Raw genomic sequence first — 16,743 nt, forward strand, 5'->3', positions numbered from 1 at the left:
CACACTTTTATAAGCCATTCTCATATTTAAAGCATTATTCCTCACAATGGTATTTCACATGTTTCTTGTCCTCCTCCATGCACACCTTCTCACCACAGATACTAGAATTAAAAAAAAATATAACTTTATATTGACCTGCCAAGATTAACTCTCTGTGCAGATTGAATTCTTATTTCCACTTGCTCCCACATTTTTTCAAGGGCTTTGCTTGGGAACTGGCAGATCTAGTAATTTGGTGCTCTCCAAATTATGCATTTACTTTACTTTAGGTGTTACTCTGGTCAAACGTTAATTATGCTGACATCAAGAACACATTTTCTGAGTAAAACAAGATAATAATTGTTAACTGAACTCACATTTCCTGAAAATAACTGCTTCCACAGGAGCAGCCACCGTCCTGGATGATGACTCACGCCAAGACCATGGGACACCAGTCCCTTCTCATCTGTAGATGTTCCTCTGAAGTTGTTGCAGATGGATGAGTTCTCTGGCAAATGCTATAAACCCACATAGCCCTAGGAACAAGGTAGCCTAGTCCTCCTGACATCATTAATTTTTTTTTTAGTAGAAACATTGTGCTGCAGAGCCCTGAATTCTTGATGTGAGGTGGCATTCCCTGATATTGTATTTCTTTTCAGGTCCAATTATAAACCAGTACAAGTCCTCTGTCGCAGTTTGCCTTGAGATTTAGACATTTTCTCCTCAAAGTACCCTGAGGCTAATGACTATGAACTTCCCAGGATGGACCTACCCAAAGGACAGTGACAACTGGAGTTCTCTGATTTTAACTGAAAAAAAAGAGACAAAATTTTGCCATTGAGCAGTTGAATAAGACAGATCTCCCTGCCTGGGGACCACATGCTAAATTCACATTCCCACGGTGACAGTCTGTGTTAAACTATGTTTCCAGAAGTCCCCCCACAGAAGTCAGTGGAGGGACCTAATACTTCAACAGCAGGTGACCAGAGAGAGGAAGATCACCCCATATCAGCTGTCCAGAGTAAGCCCAAGCACTCGGGAGACTGTGGAGCAAGGACAACTATAAAAGTGCTGACAGTCAGAAGAGGAGCTTGGTCCATCAGGATTTAGTCTCCTTTGCATGTGCCCAGGCACAGCCACAGGACAAGAGCAGAAGGAGTTGAAGGACAAAGTCCATCCCACAGCCCCACAGAGCTGGGGCCATCACAACCCCAGCCCTTCCACAGCAGAGCACTGGAAAAATCACACCTCTCCATGAAAGAGCTGCCACCCCCATCTCACATCTTCCTTGCCATGAAACTCACACACCAGCCCTTTGTTTCACTTTTTATTTTTTTTCCATTTTTCACATAACATTTTTAAAAACAATATAGACCATGTTATCCTTGTTCATAACAATAAAAATCAATGTAAACCATGTAAACTATGAAGATCACTTGTTCAAGTCTACCTGTCAAATATTTACACTATATAGTTCATGAGAACAAGTCTACCTATCATGAAAGCCTCCAGAACATTACTACACTCATAGTCAAAGAAGCATATATCACTTCATGAAAGGTAAACCTTCGTTTCTTTACATTCCCCTTGTATTCAAGATGCCACTGAGCATGTAACAGCTGTTCTCTGTGTGTCTAATTTTTATCCCACATTCACATTGCCTTCTCCTTCTCTAGTTTGGAGGAAGATCTGAGGTATTTAACTTTCTTATGGCACCAACACTCCATATACGAAAAGCTCTACTTCTTTTCCTCTACTTAGTGAAATCCAACCCGATCCTACAGCTAGATGCGTTATCATGCTGCTCTTGGAGGATACAAGTGGATGGGAAGAACAAATCACATTTTGAAAGTTTACACTTATTGGCAAACCTAATTTGTTCTCTAGCTGCAGATTAGCAACTGCTTGAAAAAAATGAGCATTCCTGATGTACCTAAAACACTTTACATGTTTGTTCCAGTAATGGTCAGCTCATCTGTAGTTCTTTTTTCGTTCAAAGGAGAGATATCCAAGTGGAAGGACTGTTTTCCACACTTGCAGCCACGTTTTTCCCCATCTGCCCATAAAATACATGTATTCTTTATCATTATCTTTAAATCCTGCATTTGGAAACAGGGAAGCTTTGGTTTAAATCTCATAAAATGTGAAGGTTCTTGCTAATAGATTGAAAAGTTTCTTAATTCAAGTTACATCCTAGTGTTTAAAATCCTTCCAAATATTTATTGGGCTAAACTCAGAACCAGCTCTAAGTAGTGGTGGAAAAGAATTAGATTATGGCCTCTCCCAAAAGGATGAGAGTTGTTCATTTCTCTAGTTTGTGAGACCACAAGCAGTTCTAACATTTTTACTTTATAATTTGTTTCTTTGGAGCCAACTTTTTGCCTGATTATATTTTTCCCTACAGAGTTTGAAAAACCTCTGGGCTGACTTAGCCAAACAAAAAGCTTTATCTTTGGTATCTGTGAGAGGTGTCAGTTGTGGGTCTGTAGCAATCTGGACCTTAAGGCTAGAACTCTTCCCCTCCCATACAGATGAAGATTATTACACATCATATATGATGGAACTATTTCTTGGCTATCAGAAGTGTTATCTCTTGGAGAAGGAAGTAACCAAGTCATTCTACTCAGTCTGATCCTCAAAGTACAACATCATCACAGATTTATTGCTCCCTTATGATTTATCCCAAGACTGGAATCCAGTTAGATTAACCTAACTGGGCAGTGTTTTGCATCATGAGTAATCAATGTGCATACTTCCCTCTAAAGGGCACAAGGTTCCTGAAGCTGTACCAGCTTTAAACTGGTGCAGACTCATTTTTTATGGGAATCTATGCCAGGGTTTTATACCCATATCAGTAAGGAGAATCAGACCAGTCATGAAAGAGAGGCATAGAAGGACAAGATTGTACTGGTAATCTGTCCAATCACTTCCAGGAATAAAACTTTGTATTAGTCAAATTACTCTCAAAATACTGAAACACCCCTCCAAATTATTTTCTTGGCAAAGATAATAATATATTACAGCTGCCTGTGAATCTCTAACTATGAGATACTGGTAGATAAGACAGAAATGAATTCACCGGTGTACAATTATCTGTTACGCTGATGCGTTTATCTCTGGGGAAGGGATATTCTGAGACAGTCCATTTAAGCAAAGAATATTCCAAATGGTGAAAAAATTTAGATTTTCTGTGGAAAAGTTCATAGATATACAGCTGCCATGACAATCTATTTTTCTCTTGAAAAGGGAAAAGCACAGCTGGCTTTAGACTGAAGTGAAATGAGTTTGAATGCTTAAGAAAACTGCATGGAATAGTCTTTCTGTTGCAAGATTTCTTAGCTTCTGCTTTTAGGTTTCACAGATTTTCTTTTCCTCTTTTTTTTTTTTTTTTTTAATAGGACTATCAGAATCAGAAAGGACAGGAGCACCTCCCTTTCCCTACCCTTCCCATATCCAGGGCAGGTACTTGATAGGCTGTGTTCCCAAATGCTATAGGCTGCACCCTAGCTGCAAAATAATAGAAGCAGGTTCCCTGCATCTAGGCAGCATAAAAATGCAAATTGATATTTATAACTCAATGAGATCAAGGAAGATTTAGACAAGAGGAAAACAGCTGATATGTCAATCTGCTGGAAAAGTATATCCATCTGAAATGTCTCCCTGTGCCTCACATGGAATGTAGCCAGGATGATTTTTTCTTTTGGTGGCTGAATAATGAAGTAGATTTTAAACCTTTGCTATTGTGTATCCTTTATCTGTTCTCCGCTTCCAGCACTTGTGCACACATATCCCCCCCAGGATCACACAGGCCAGTGCGACAGGAATCGTTGCAATGTACCAGGGCAAGCCAACAGCTGGAAAAGTAAAGAAATGAAATATTTTGAGAAAAAAACTCCCAGGAACATAGTTCTCCAAGTTCAAGTAGGAAGAGGAGAAATCACAATAAAAAGGATGTCTGCAAGTTAACCTTACAGCAGGTTGATCACCTGTGAAAGGAAGAGGCCTATTGATTGAACACTCTGGGAAATGGGTTTGTGAAGATAAAATCACAGAAAAATTTTGGTTGGAAAAGACCCTCAGGGTCATTGAGTCCACTATTAACCTCACACTGTCACTAAACCATGTCCCTAAAGAACATGATCTACACATCTTTTGAACACTTCCAGGGATGGTGACTCAACCGCTTCCCTAGGCAGCCTGTTCCAATTACTGATAGCCCTTTCTGGGAAAAAAAAATTTCCTAATACCCAATCTAAATCCCCCTGGAACAACTTGAGGCCACTTCTTCATGTCCTATCACTTGCTACATGGGAGAAGACACCAACCCCATCCATGCTACAACCTCCTGTCAGGTAGTCGGAGAGAGCGATAAGGTTTCCCCTTAGCCTCCTTTTCTCCAGGCTAAACAGCCCCAGTTCCCTCAGCTGCTCCTTGTAAGAACTGGAAAAAAATAGGGTGAGAATTTAAATTTCAATCCTTTTGCACACATGACTCTTCACAACCCCTTCTTAGAGCAGCTATGTGCTTTCTGTCTTAATTTGGTGAAAGCACAGATACTCCAAGCAGGAAATAAATGCACCACATGGAAAAGGAGTTCATAACAGCTAGTCCACCCTCAAGCTCTGTGAATAGTTTTCTTATAGAGAGTGGACTATAAATTGCTAATGATCCAGCCAAGGTTCTAAGCTTTTTTCCAAAATACAGCTAATTTCCAAGACCAGTGTCCATCCAGACCATTTTGGATTATTCCAGCCTATATTGATTCATGGATTGCCTCCTCTGTATTAATACCTGTGTCACTCATGGAAGACAAGGGCAGCACATCATCTACCAAATGAGTACAAATCCCTTATCATAGGATGCTGGAGTGAATCATGAGTTATAACTCATAATGAAGACTGCAAATGTACATGTGCCTTTCGAAGACAGTGTGAGCAAGCTTTGGTGATTCAGGAAGATCACGAAAAGAAACAATTAGCATTGCTTCACATTGTTTTCACAGCTGGTTCTTGGCCAATGGTCCATCACAATGCAACATTAATTGCACTGAGCTTAGGGCTTCTCCATCAGGGTATTGTGGGGGACTACGGTGGGTCCGTGGATTCCCTGACACTTCTCTTCCCATTACTAGGAGCCAAAATAACGACACCCATCATAATTTACACTTCTTATTACTTTGGTGGCAGTCTGTGCATGAGGAGAAGGAACACTGTGATCTTTATTCTGCTATTGTCTTTTTTTTTTTTTCCTAGTTGTTGAGGAACTGGGGAGATCTGGCCCTGCTGCACTCAATGGGAGCTTGCCAGTAGTCTCCCTGGAGCCATTATTTCACAAAGTGTATCAAAGTTTGAGTCCTATCCAAAGGGCAGATACATTAGCACATATCCTTATTCCTGCAGACAATGGCAGTGAGTGACCTACAGAAAGAATATTTTGTGAAGAGACTGTTCCAAAGTCTACAGGTGAAAGAGACAAGCAATTTTTCCTCGGGCAATAATTCATCCCAGTACTAGCTCTGACAGTATAAAAGACTTGGATGATGATTTAGCATTGCAATAATAATAACAATTATCCCAAATAAACACTCAAACTAGTTACCTTCCTGCTTGACCCTTGTTGGCAATACTTGGTAGCCATATCTGTTCTGGGCCAGACATGTAAAATCTGTGTAAAAATCCACTTCTTTGACAGAATCAAAAATCAGTGGCACTTCAATGAAGTTTTCACCATTTTCTACAATTTCTCTGGAAGAAAAAGAAAAAATTAATGTTAAGTCCTTTTATAAGCTTTTCTTTGTTTGGTGTGTTCATTCTGACAGCACATTGCAAGCAAATGCATTGGATATTTGCTCATTTCAGATCTAGTCCCTCAGCATTAGAGGATACCTGTGTCTTCCAGCCCAGTTGTGCCAACTATTTGAGTTTCAGCAGTCAGTACCCATCCTGCACTTGTTGAATCTTCCAGGAAAAAAAGAAAATCTGTATCTGCCTTGCAAAAATAAAGAAATGGGAGGGAAGAAAGGCAAGCAGATTTCTGTATATCTTAGAGTTCTCTACACGGCACCACAGAAGGACCTAATTCCTTCTCTCTGACCACATTCGTTTCTGAGATTAAATCTTACTATCAGCTGAAAAAGGACATATGGAGAACATAACCCTGCAAATGCTCACTCAGCAAACTGAACCATTATTCCTGTCTATCGAGCATCCAAAACCAAGACCTCAATCCAAGAAACTGTCTAGGAGGTTTCCAACTTATTTCAAGCCGATTGTTTTATCAGTCCAACTATTTGAAAGTGGTTTTCTAGCTGCAGTCAAACATTGTCTCTTGATATCTTCTAGTCATTGCTGGAGAAGTTGTCCAGCTGCACTTTCATGACCTGTTCATGAGTCCGCTATGCCCTGCAGCCACGAAGTTCCCTGGGCACTCTCCCCGGGACTGCACCGCAGGAAGGCAGCAGCATGGCAGTGGGTACTTTGCTAGAGGAATTTGTTTTGCAGGGAATTTGTTTTCCTGGTGGCATTTGACCTGTTTTGACTTGCTGACATTCTGAGGGCTTCCAGCAGAGCTGGGGTATCTCATGCACCCTGGGCTCCATGTGAGCCCTAGCTGGTGTGGTCCCTGTCCTTGTGCAATTGTATAATAATATATAACACTAACAATTATAGTGATAGTAATAATGAAAATAATTTTTAAATTCTAAGTAAGAAAGTATATGTGCTGCCCTATTCTATAATCTGCAGAGACTACAGGCACAGTACATCCGATGGCTCCTGACTACAGATTTAACGCACAGTCACTTGCCCATATAAACAACATCATAAATTAATGGTCTCATTCATGCTGTGGTGAATGGGAAAACACAGCTGAGTTACCATGTTACCTCTGGATGCAGGTGTGCAGTAAACTAAACACAGCCAGGTTGTTCTCTGGTACTGATGGCCACAAATGGCCAAAACCAGCTCACATCTATAACTGCTAAACACTCTTATCCCTCAAAATAGGGATGCCATATCCCCAAACTCTGTTGGGAGTGGCCCCTGCTCCATGCTAAATCTTAATTGATAGCCAGGAGCTTTTTGGGAAGGTGTTAGCTGGAGACCGACCAGTTTAACCATTAACAGAAGAGGTAATGGCATCCCAGAAGCCAGGAACCTTCCCAGCTCTGCCCACTGGTACAGGCAGAGCCATCATTACTCAGGTGAGGGTGGTGACCTCTGTGGACACTTTCAGCTTCACCAAATGAGAGGTAAAACATGCCAACTTGGCCCTCAATTAAGATATATCAGTCAGTAGGTTTACCTCACATTTGCAAAGCACTAGAAGTGTGCCTGCACACAGTGAGTTAGCGCTGCTCAGATGACATGTGACAGGAACATAAAGCAGATAATTTCCCTCCTTTCCTAGCAGGAAAACCCCTGAAGCATACAGCTATGAGGCAGCTGAGAGAAGGCTCTGCAAGATGGGGAGAGACAGTGGATCAGGGCAAGAGGATGTAGCACATCCTGCTTCTGCCTCCCACCAGCATCCCTCCCAGTGCTTTCCTGGCGCCAGCTCTGGCACTCAGTGGGCATCTCTGTGAGTCAGTTTAACTCACTAATGTGGAAAAGAACAGCCCGAAGGGGAAAAACAATGTTATTAAGGAAACAAAACAAAACAAAAATGACAATGACAACAGCAACAACAAAAACTGGGTAGTTTTCTGTTGTCTTGTGTGTTCAGAGAACCTCATGAATGTCAGGGAGAGGATGTTGCTGTTTTGCTGACATGGGGTGAGAAGAAAGACAAGAGAAATACTAGAAAGGGTAAAGTCCCATTGCTTTCCACAGCAGTCAGCTCTTACATCAGCTCAGCTGCCCATGAAAATGTGCTTCAAGTTTAAGCCTCGAAGTTGGATCATTTGCAGTATACCATGATAAAAAGAAGAGATAAAGAATTTATTTTACCCTGCCTGGGCTGAATTTTGGTTTTGTTTGCCTGATTGTTTTTTTCCCCATTCTCCCCTTCACTTCAGATCTGTCCATATCTCATTTCATTACCTGGCACACAGTTGCACAGAAAGCCCCAGTCACACTGCAGATTAAATCAACAACCACAAGGAAACACTTTGAGCCAGACTTACTGTCGTTCCCCCTCGGTAATTCTGCTTTGCTTGTAAACCACATCGACAGCGGTGTCATTTGCCAGCCATTCCACATCAGTGTGCATGTGGCTGCTCAGGCCAACAAACACTTTGCATGGGAGAGTCATCTTGGAGCCTGTTGGTAAAAGAAAGATTTAAAAAAAAAAAAATTTTGCTACATATGGAGAACTACTCATTCCCTTGGTGAAAACCAACATCTCTAGAGGCAGATCAAGTTCCTACACATGTCAAGCACCTCTACATTCAAAACCAAAATTAAGCCCCAGATTGCTTTTGATCCCCTGCTCCTTGGCAGCAAGACCCTTCAGTTTGTCAGTCCTTCCCACTGCTAACTAAATTATTTTCCCATTGCAATAGTCAGCAACTCTTGCACTAGACACATTCCTCAGGAGGCAAAGTTGTGTTCTTGTGGTCTTGCTGCTTTTGACATACTGCATCTTAAAGGCCATGGTATGATTTACCACTGAAGCAACTACATTAACCCGCAGTGTAGCTTCACTCAGGTGCTGTGGGCAAGGGCATTTAGCTCATGGTGAGACCTCCAGACATAAAGTGAATGTGTAAAAATTCAGAAATTTTATTGTAATTATCGTAACTCAGAAATAAGGGTAAAGATCCTTCAAACTGGTGCATATCTATATTATATGGAAAACACAGGGCTCAATCATGCTCACAATTGTATTATTATATCTTGGAAGATCATAATAACAGGGATATAAAACACTCCACAGAGCTAGATAGGCAAAAAAAATGACTTGGTAGGCCTATGCTGATGGAAAGAAAAGTGACAGGGAAAACTAGGACATTATAGGACACAGCTGTGTGTGTAGTACCCAAGTTAAAAAAGCTTAGTGTAAAATACACCTGGCATTTTCTGGGAAGATGGAATGCAATAGAAATTTGTTGTCATAATATAATCTTCAAAGAAAAATTGAGATCCTATCAAGGTCCTTTCTAACTAGCAACAACTGTCTAGTTCAAACAGTAAAAAGCAATAAAAATATCTCCTCCAAAAAAGATGACTCATTCAGTCATCTACAGGATTTCTGTAGCTTCTCCTACAGAAACCTAGCTTCTCCTAATAAAACCTAGTTGTAGACAATAATATGCGAAACTACTCCAGCACTGACCCTCAGCTAATATAATCAAAATCAAAAGAAAGAAAACAATTTATGCCAACAAATTTCACCATAAGAGGACCTGCTCTAACTTTTCTTTGATAAGGTGTTTCCAAAAATAATGTTGGGCCTTACCGAGAGCAGCTGATGTTGTCTTCGCTGTTGGATACACAATTATTGGGGTAAATCTCTTTTCTTGCTCTGGAGAGAGAAAGAGAATGGAGAGGCAATGCTAGCACAACAGAAAATTTAATCACTACCCCAGAAATATAATCAAAAATGTGCCACTTCACTCAACATCTTTTATCTGCTAGGAAAGCATTTGTCTTAAACCCACTGGCACAGAGCGACACGCCCGCCCCCTGCTGGCCACTGTGCGCAGCAGCGCAATACCCGCCCCCCCCTTCCCCAGCCCGTCCCTCCCGTCGCCTCCCGTTTCACCCCTTTGCGAAATAGCGGCTTTTCCCCATCCTGAGCGAGTTTTAAATGTTTAATTTTCTAAGCCCTCACAAGTCATTCGCAGTGATAATTTCTAAACACACGCACACACACACGCTCCCGCAAGACATAAACTATTTGGTTTAACAGCCGCAGGCACTTGCAACATCGAGTTCTGCCTCCCGTAAAGCTGCCGCAAGTCTGGCAAAGGGGTGACCCCCCCAGCCCTGCCGGGGTGCTGTGGGAAAATCTCCAGGGCCAAAGCAAGCACCCGCGGTGTCCCGCTTTCCTTGGCAGTGCTGAGAGACCGAGTATGAGCTCCTCTCCTGAGTTTAATTAACAGGGAAGAGATTGTCTTAAAGGCTGTAATGTTTTAAGGGGTTGATATTTACCAACAATCTCCAGATGAATTGTTCTGGTGATTTCATACATTACATCTTCATATGGAAATGACATCTTGCAGGTGTAATAGCCAGCGTCTGTTGGTAGCACGGAAGTTATGATCAGAGAAGAGGAACCTTTCAGATTTATGAATTTTTCATTGTTGTCTTCCAAAGGCAGGGCATCCTGGAGAAAGGACAGAAACTGGTGTCATGGTTCAGATAGGTGTAGTTACACCTTGTGTTACTTCTGGACAAAACTACTTATCCCTGTTTCTCTGTTATTAAAAGTTCACTTATCACTGGAAATTAGAGCATTTCCACTTTCCCACTAAAAGACAAGTTCTTCAAATGTGTACCTTTCTCTAAAATGTTCTGAGGCACTATTTGAAGTATGAAGAATTGCTATATCCATCTGTCTACAATGTGCATGTTTAGCTTTTTAATAAACTGCTTATTTTAAATGGAAATAGGCTCTTTCCTGAGTCCTCTTAAGAGTAATCATCTAAGACATTCTTCTAAGACAAAATTATTTTAGTAACCATGAAGGTTTTCACAACACTGTTACTTTCCATACATGACCTCATAGGGGTAATATTCTAAGTCATTCTTCAAAGACAAATACTAGTAATCGTTCAGTTTTTCTCAAAGCTGTTGCTTACCCTACATGATCACATAGACTGTGATAAACTCCTGTTCTGTACCGCTAACATTTTGTTCATGCAAAGGTTGGAGCCCCGCTAGGAGCAATGATGTTCCTTCTCCATGGAGGCAAGCTAGTTCCTTCTGACAGTTATAACAAGAACCATATTCAGGGAGGGCAGACTTCTGCTTAGATAAGTGGGTTATAGCCCGGTTCTAAAGGGAATCCTGAGCAGAGATATTTTGCTGATACAGTAACAGACACTACATAGGTACTGCTGTCTGAAGCCAGCCTAGGTGTTGTATCCTATAGTAAGAATGATAGCTGCACAAGGCAGAGCCTGTGACCATAGTGGGAGTGTAAATAAAAGCTAAACCAAGGTGTCATGAAAATAAAAGAAAAATCCTGTGCTGTCCAGTGCAAGATTGTACAGCTGAGGATGATTAAGTGAGGGATATTTGACCTTATAGGCAAAACCAGGCTTGTGTACTTGAAAAGCCATGGCCTCCAAGTTAGGTAAGAGAATCCTATAAGCATTGTGTGATGAATCTAGTATTTCAAAATGCTATATTGCAGTTGATTAATGAAAGTTATCCCATCTGAACAGCTCACATGGGTGAAGCATCACTGGGAGGTCTTACTTCATGGAATTCACTAGAGGGGCCATAAAAAGGAGCACAGTGCCAAAGAGAAAGGCCTAATCTCAAGTGGCAATCCCTAGGGTCAGGGTAGGTAATCCAGCCTTGAAAAGAGTTACGCTGCCTGTGAGAGCATGTAACATGTAGAGCACTTCACCCTCTGCTGAGTCCACCCCAAAGAACCTTTCTTAAACTATATACATCCGCTATACTATGTCATGCTCATTAATAATATGATGTTCAGGAAAAAGAGAAAGTGGAGATGTATGTGCCTTTACAAATAGGTTGGGATTAGGTTTTGCACAAAGAGGAGGTGAAAGTTCTACCTTGTACCACTTGAGCTCCAGGCTTGTCCTATTTGGTGTAAAATCCCACAGGTCAGGGCAAACGATCTTTCCAGAGGTGGAAGTGAAGAGGACCTGGAGATAGGCAATCTCCCGAGCAGCTGTTTTCTCCATGACCGTGAGGTGGATGGAGACCTCGGCGCAGTAGGAGGAGTTCCTGCAGACAGAGGGGGAAAGGTGAGCACCCACCAGAGATAAGGGGAACTCAAGTGACACCCTTGGCTTTCTCCTGGCTTTGTTTCCCTCCTTAGTAGTTTCTAAGAGGCCAAGACTGAGATCATACCAGGAGGGATCCTGGAAAATCACTGGTACTGGTTTTTTTGGCACAATCTAAACATGTTGCTGACACGTCTGCCTTGGAGCTTCAGTCTTGTCTTTTTTTGTACACCAGATTTGCTGTGCACCCTTAGGCTAAGGCGTGATTTTAATTTTGCAAGGAGAAGGAACATGTTCACCTGAACAGCAGCAGATACATCATGAACCCTCCACCATTTCCTTGAAAGAAGTCTTGACTGTGAAAACCCTAATGACTGAAATCTCAAAGGATAAAATAAAAAGCTTGAAGCATGTATTAAAAAGCATCTGCAGTTTCTGTTCCATAACCAGTTGGCATTTCCGTAAGTATGCATTATTTTGAATAGAAAATAAGGCATTCTTGCTTTGAAAGTTTTGCAATATTTAACTTTTCTTTCTGGATCCAAGTGACAATAACTTCCAGTCCCAAGGAGTACCAAACTGGGGGAAATAAGTGCTTAAACTATGTTCTTCCCAACCTCTGAAAGCCTGTCTTGGAGATGCCTCCACCCAGGGCAGTTTTTGGAAGCCAGAGGGTCAGGGCTGGACTTCCAGGAGACCAACTTGGGGCTGTGAGCTGATGGACTCGCAATACTGCTGGGACACTGTGACTGGCGGTCACCTACAGGTCAGATGCCTAAATTCATAATACTTGCTCAGCAGAAGCAGAAATTCATGATAATTTCATTCTACCCTCATGTTACAAAGAGTTGAAAAAGATCTGATAGCTTCCCTGCAGGATAATACGTAAAGCAAATATGATTTGTTTGTATTTTATTAATCCTGTAGTAACGTTAGTGATGAAGCTATGTGCTTGGCTATTGTATACTTTTTTCAAACAGATTTCACAGCATTTTACTATACTGTCAATAATACTCCAGAAAGGGGATTAAAAACACCTTTCAAGGTCTCAGGTGACTATTCTGTGCTCTAGTACAATATTTGCAACCTCTTTTTATTCTGGCCTCACTATCCAAGTCTTGTTTTCTGCTCCACCACTTCAATTGCTGCTGAGATGTGTGGAAAGGCCAACCCAATATGCTGAGCATGATTTATTAACTGGAGTTCTGCCTGTCCATCTCGTATGCTGCTGACATGTCACTCACGAGGTGTGCCCTGCCAGCAATGAAACTGCTCTGCACAGGCAGCTCCAGGGATGTATAGGTATGTTTTCTACCATAGAGCCCAGAGCAAAGTGCCATTTGCCAGGGGTGTGCTGGAGGCTGACTGGAAGAAGGAGCTGGCAGAGGACAAGGACCCAGGACACCCTGTAGAATTCAGGTTCTAAGGGGTTCCTTAGTCCCCCACAAATCCAGACCCTGGTACCTCTTTTGAAACTGTACAGTGGACTGTCAGATACTCAGAAAAAGATGATCAAGTCTCAAACCACTGCAGCATCATAAATCTGGTTCTAGTCTCGTAAATGCACATCAAGTCTCATGACAGATCTTCCAGCAAAGCCAAGGCAATCAAAGTCTGGTTTAAAATCTGAAGTAGAAGAGAAGTAAACACCAGGAATAAGGAAGAGGGAAGAAGGAAGCCACTCCAAAGCCTTGGTAGGTGCTTCATCAGACAATCTGAATTGTAAATAAGGCTATTTGCTTCTTTGGAACTGTAACAGGAGGGTTGCATTCTGCAGGATCCCCTGCCTGCAGCATGTCCCCACTCACCACAGATCTGACTGGCTCATAAATAATCTAGAACAAACTCTCACGTACACTATTTCTTCCTGTGACCATAGCCAGACTGGCAATACAGTGTCACAATTGATCTAGATTTCAGTATATGTATCTATAGGAGACACACAATACATTTAAGAGTTCTGATTTTCCACATTTTTTTTCTCTAATGAAGTCATCAAAGAAATTATCTTATTCGGACATGCTCTGAACACAACTGGAGTTCAGAATCAAGCTAATGTATTTTAGACATGGTCGTCTTGTTAGCACACTGGATTTTCTTTTAAATACCCACCTTCTGGTGCAGATATATACTCCTGAGTCTTCTACCATTGCTGGTAAAAACCAGAGTGCATCTCCTTTTGCCCAGATTCTTGGATCTTCATCTCTTCCTGATATCATAGTTTTTGAACCATTTTTATACCATGTGATATTAGGGGTCAAGGCAGAAAAATCCAAATGTTTGTATTTGGGGGATGGGCATTTCAGAACCACAGGTTCTCCATGCAGTTCATAGTAGTGTTTGAAAAACACGGTGTGATCTGAGCAGTTTTCTATATAAATCAAAGATATTTTTACATTACTGTCAGCCAAGCACATTAAAAAGAAAAGAGAGGGAGACAGTAGGGAGAAAAGAAAAGGCATGCCCTTACCTGTGCTTTTGACTTGCTGGAGTCTGAAAGCAGAGGTGCCTGCTGTGCACATCACGAGGATAAAGAAGAGCCCACGCATTTTTTCCCAGAGAAAATTGTAAGAAGATCGAGGGGAAGTGTCTTGAAATCTACAGGGAAGTTTATTACAAGGTAGAAGATACAATGAAAATGCTCATCATTAACTGAAGAGTTAACTACTCTTTTCCTCACTCTGGACCTGGCAAGCTTTGGTTCATTCTTAGTAAGCAGAAAGTCTTCTTCATCCCTGGTTTTTTGAGGGCTGACTTGTGAAACAATAGCATGTGGCTTAGCAGAAACAGATCACTTCTGTCCCTTTCTGACTTCAGGAGATGCAAACAACATACCACAAGATGTTGCTGTCCCCACAACTTTCTAGTGCAACAGCTACTGGTGGACAAATCTAGCGCTGCTGATTTTGCAATAAGAGACAACTGAGGCAGGGATCAGCTGCTTCCACCTAACTGTAGTGTAGTAGCTTGGGTGAACACAGGAGCAAAGATACAGTAGAATAGACTTTAGCTCCTTAAGAAGTCACATCGGGTGTCTCCCAAGGTTGTATGGTCCTCATTAAATCCTGTGTTACTTTGCCTTCCCCACTATGGCTACCAAAGAAGGCCAGCTAGTGTAGACTGGGTTGCAGGCAAACCTCCTGCCATGCCCAAAGTCAAGCTTTCAAAGTTTCCATCAGTTATTTTTCTTGGGACAAAAGAAACTTTGACTTCAGTAGTATGCACACCCGTCTCTCTGTTCACGCACAAGTGAGTTTTCAGCACGGACAGTATCACCATCTGTGCTAAGAACAAAAGCAAACAAACAAACAAAAATGATGAGGAAAACCCTGAACAACTCATCCTAAAAATCAGACACAGTGACACTGAGGGGAAACAAAACTATCCGCTGCCAGTCATTCATTAATTGTCATCTGTATTGGCCTGCCAAGGGCAAGGCATCTTCTGCCCACATCACTGAATGCTTTGTGGTCTGCCACAAGGTTTCAGCTGCTGCTACTCTGCTGATTATGTGTTATTTCAGTGTACCACAGACAAAAATTCATAATGCATACTACATATAGGCACCAGTTTATGCTTTAAGGTATTTATGTGCTATACAGTACATGTATGCATGTGATACATACTAGTTCCATTTTATATACAGAAGTGTAAATTGCATGCATTTAACATTAGCCTGACACTACAGGATGAATATCAAATGACTGGACAATTACTTCAAATTGTATCAAAAAGCAAAAACAAATTTCTACCAATATAACACAGTCATGTTCATAGGTACTTACCTTCTGGCATCTTCTGTGTATCCCATCATGCTGATATTTATACTGTGGTTTTAATCCAAATTTCTCCTTTTTCTAGTAGCTCTGTTTATCTGACATCTGATCATTTTACTATAATAAACTATTTCAAGCTTATTGCCATCTCTACAACACCACAAAGCCAACCGCTTGCTCAACAATACTATTTCATAACCACGAGTCATCTCCCCTACCCCTAGATCTGCAAGAGTTTCTAGGGCATAGGCAGCGACCTGTAGCCCCTCTCAGGGCTACACCTGGACAAGGTGCTCGTGGCTTCGTCTGCAGCATTGATAAGCCCCACAGTTCACATCTAACACCCTGTAACATGGAAGTTTATCTCTCGTTAGATCCTTTGCTTGAGGAAAATACTTGGTTATTTTGTCCAGAGCTTTCCGGTCCCTCTGGTTTAGTTTCTAGCAATCTCCATAAACCCTGTACAATCTGAAGGTTTAAGGGAGGATTTTGTTCCCAAATCTCCATCAGATTCACTTACCTGTGGTTCTGCAGTCTTTCAGCCATTAACTTCTAATGAAAAGATACAACTGAAAGTTGCTAGTGAGGAACTTATATAGGTTTTAGCTCAACACATAGCGGAAATTTGTCTCTCATTGTGCAATCATATGTGTGTCAGAACCAAACGACATTTTAGACCCACCTTTCTTTCCTTCCTTCCATACAGTGAGGATGAGAGAAACAGAGACAGAGAGAGAGAGAAAAAAAAAAAAATGCATTTGGATTTCCCAAAAAAAGGGGAAATGACTGCTAAATACATGAGTAAATTTCCCTTTTTCTGACGAATGGTAGTTTGCATACACTCATCTCTTCACATGACTATTTCACGCTCTACCTCAAATAAAAAATTCTCATGGGTAACAAAAGGTGTCCTGCAGCATAGTCAGCAGCTGAATAACAGCAATCTTCACGTTATGTGGTTTAGCAAGTTCCTCATGGACAACATAAAACTTTCACGATTTCCCATATCACTTGTGAATCACAAATGGTTTGATTTTGCTTTCCTTCCATAACATCCATCTTAATGTCACAGCTTACATTAAGGCTCTCTTTGCAATGGTATATGAAGAATTAACATATACAAGCAGA

At 41.4% G+C, this 16,743-nt stretch overlaps 1 protein-coding gene across 1 annotated transcript; it reads right to left on the bottom strand.

Annotated features, from left to right (window-relative positions):
* Window positions 1-1,303: 1,303 nt before the first annotated feature.
* On the bottom strand, window positions 1,304-16,246 carry IL1R2 (interleukin 1 receptor type 2). The gene is made up of 9 exons (XM_065845307.2): window positions 16,136-16,246; window positions 14,310-14,437; window positions 13,952-14,210; window positions 11,666-11,840; window positions 10,071-10,245; window positions 9,376-9,441; window positions 8,102-8,237; window positions 5,578-5,723; window positions 1,304-3,833 (listed from the first exon to the last, which is right to left on the bottom strand). Exons 1-9 carry the CDS (start codon window positions 16,159-16,161, stop codon window positions 3,706-3,708), a joined length of 1,239 nt encoding a protein of 412 aa, XP_065701379.1. The 5' UTR covers window positions 16,162-16,246; the 3' UTR covers window positions 1,304-3,705.
* Between the last annotated feature and the right edge of the window lie 497 nt (window positions 16,247-16,743).

The sequence above is a fragment of the Patagioenas fasciata genome, chromosome 1 (genome assembly GCF_037038585.1).
Source record: "Patagioenas fasciata isolate bPatFas1 chromosome 1, bPatFas1.hap1, whole genome shotgun sequence".
NCBI lineage: Eukaryota > Metazoa > Chordata > Aves > Columbiformes > Columbidae > Patagioenas > Patagioenas fasciata.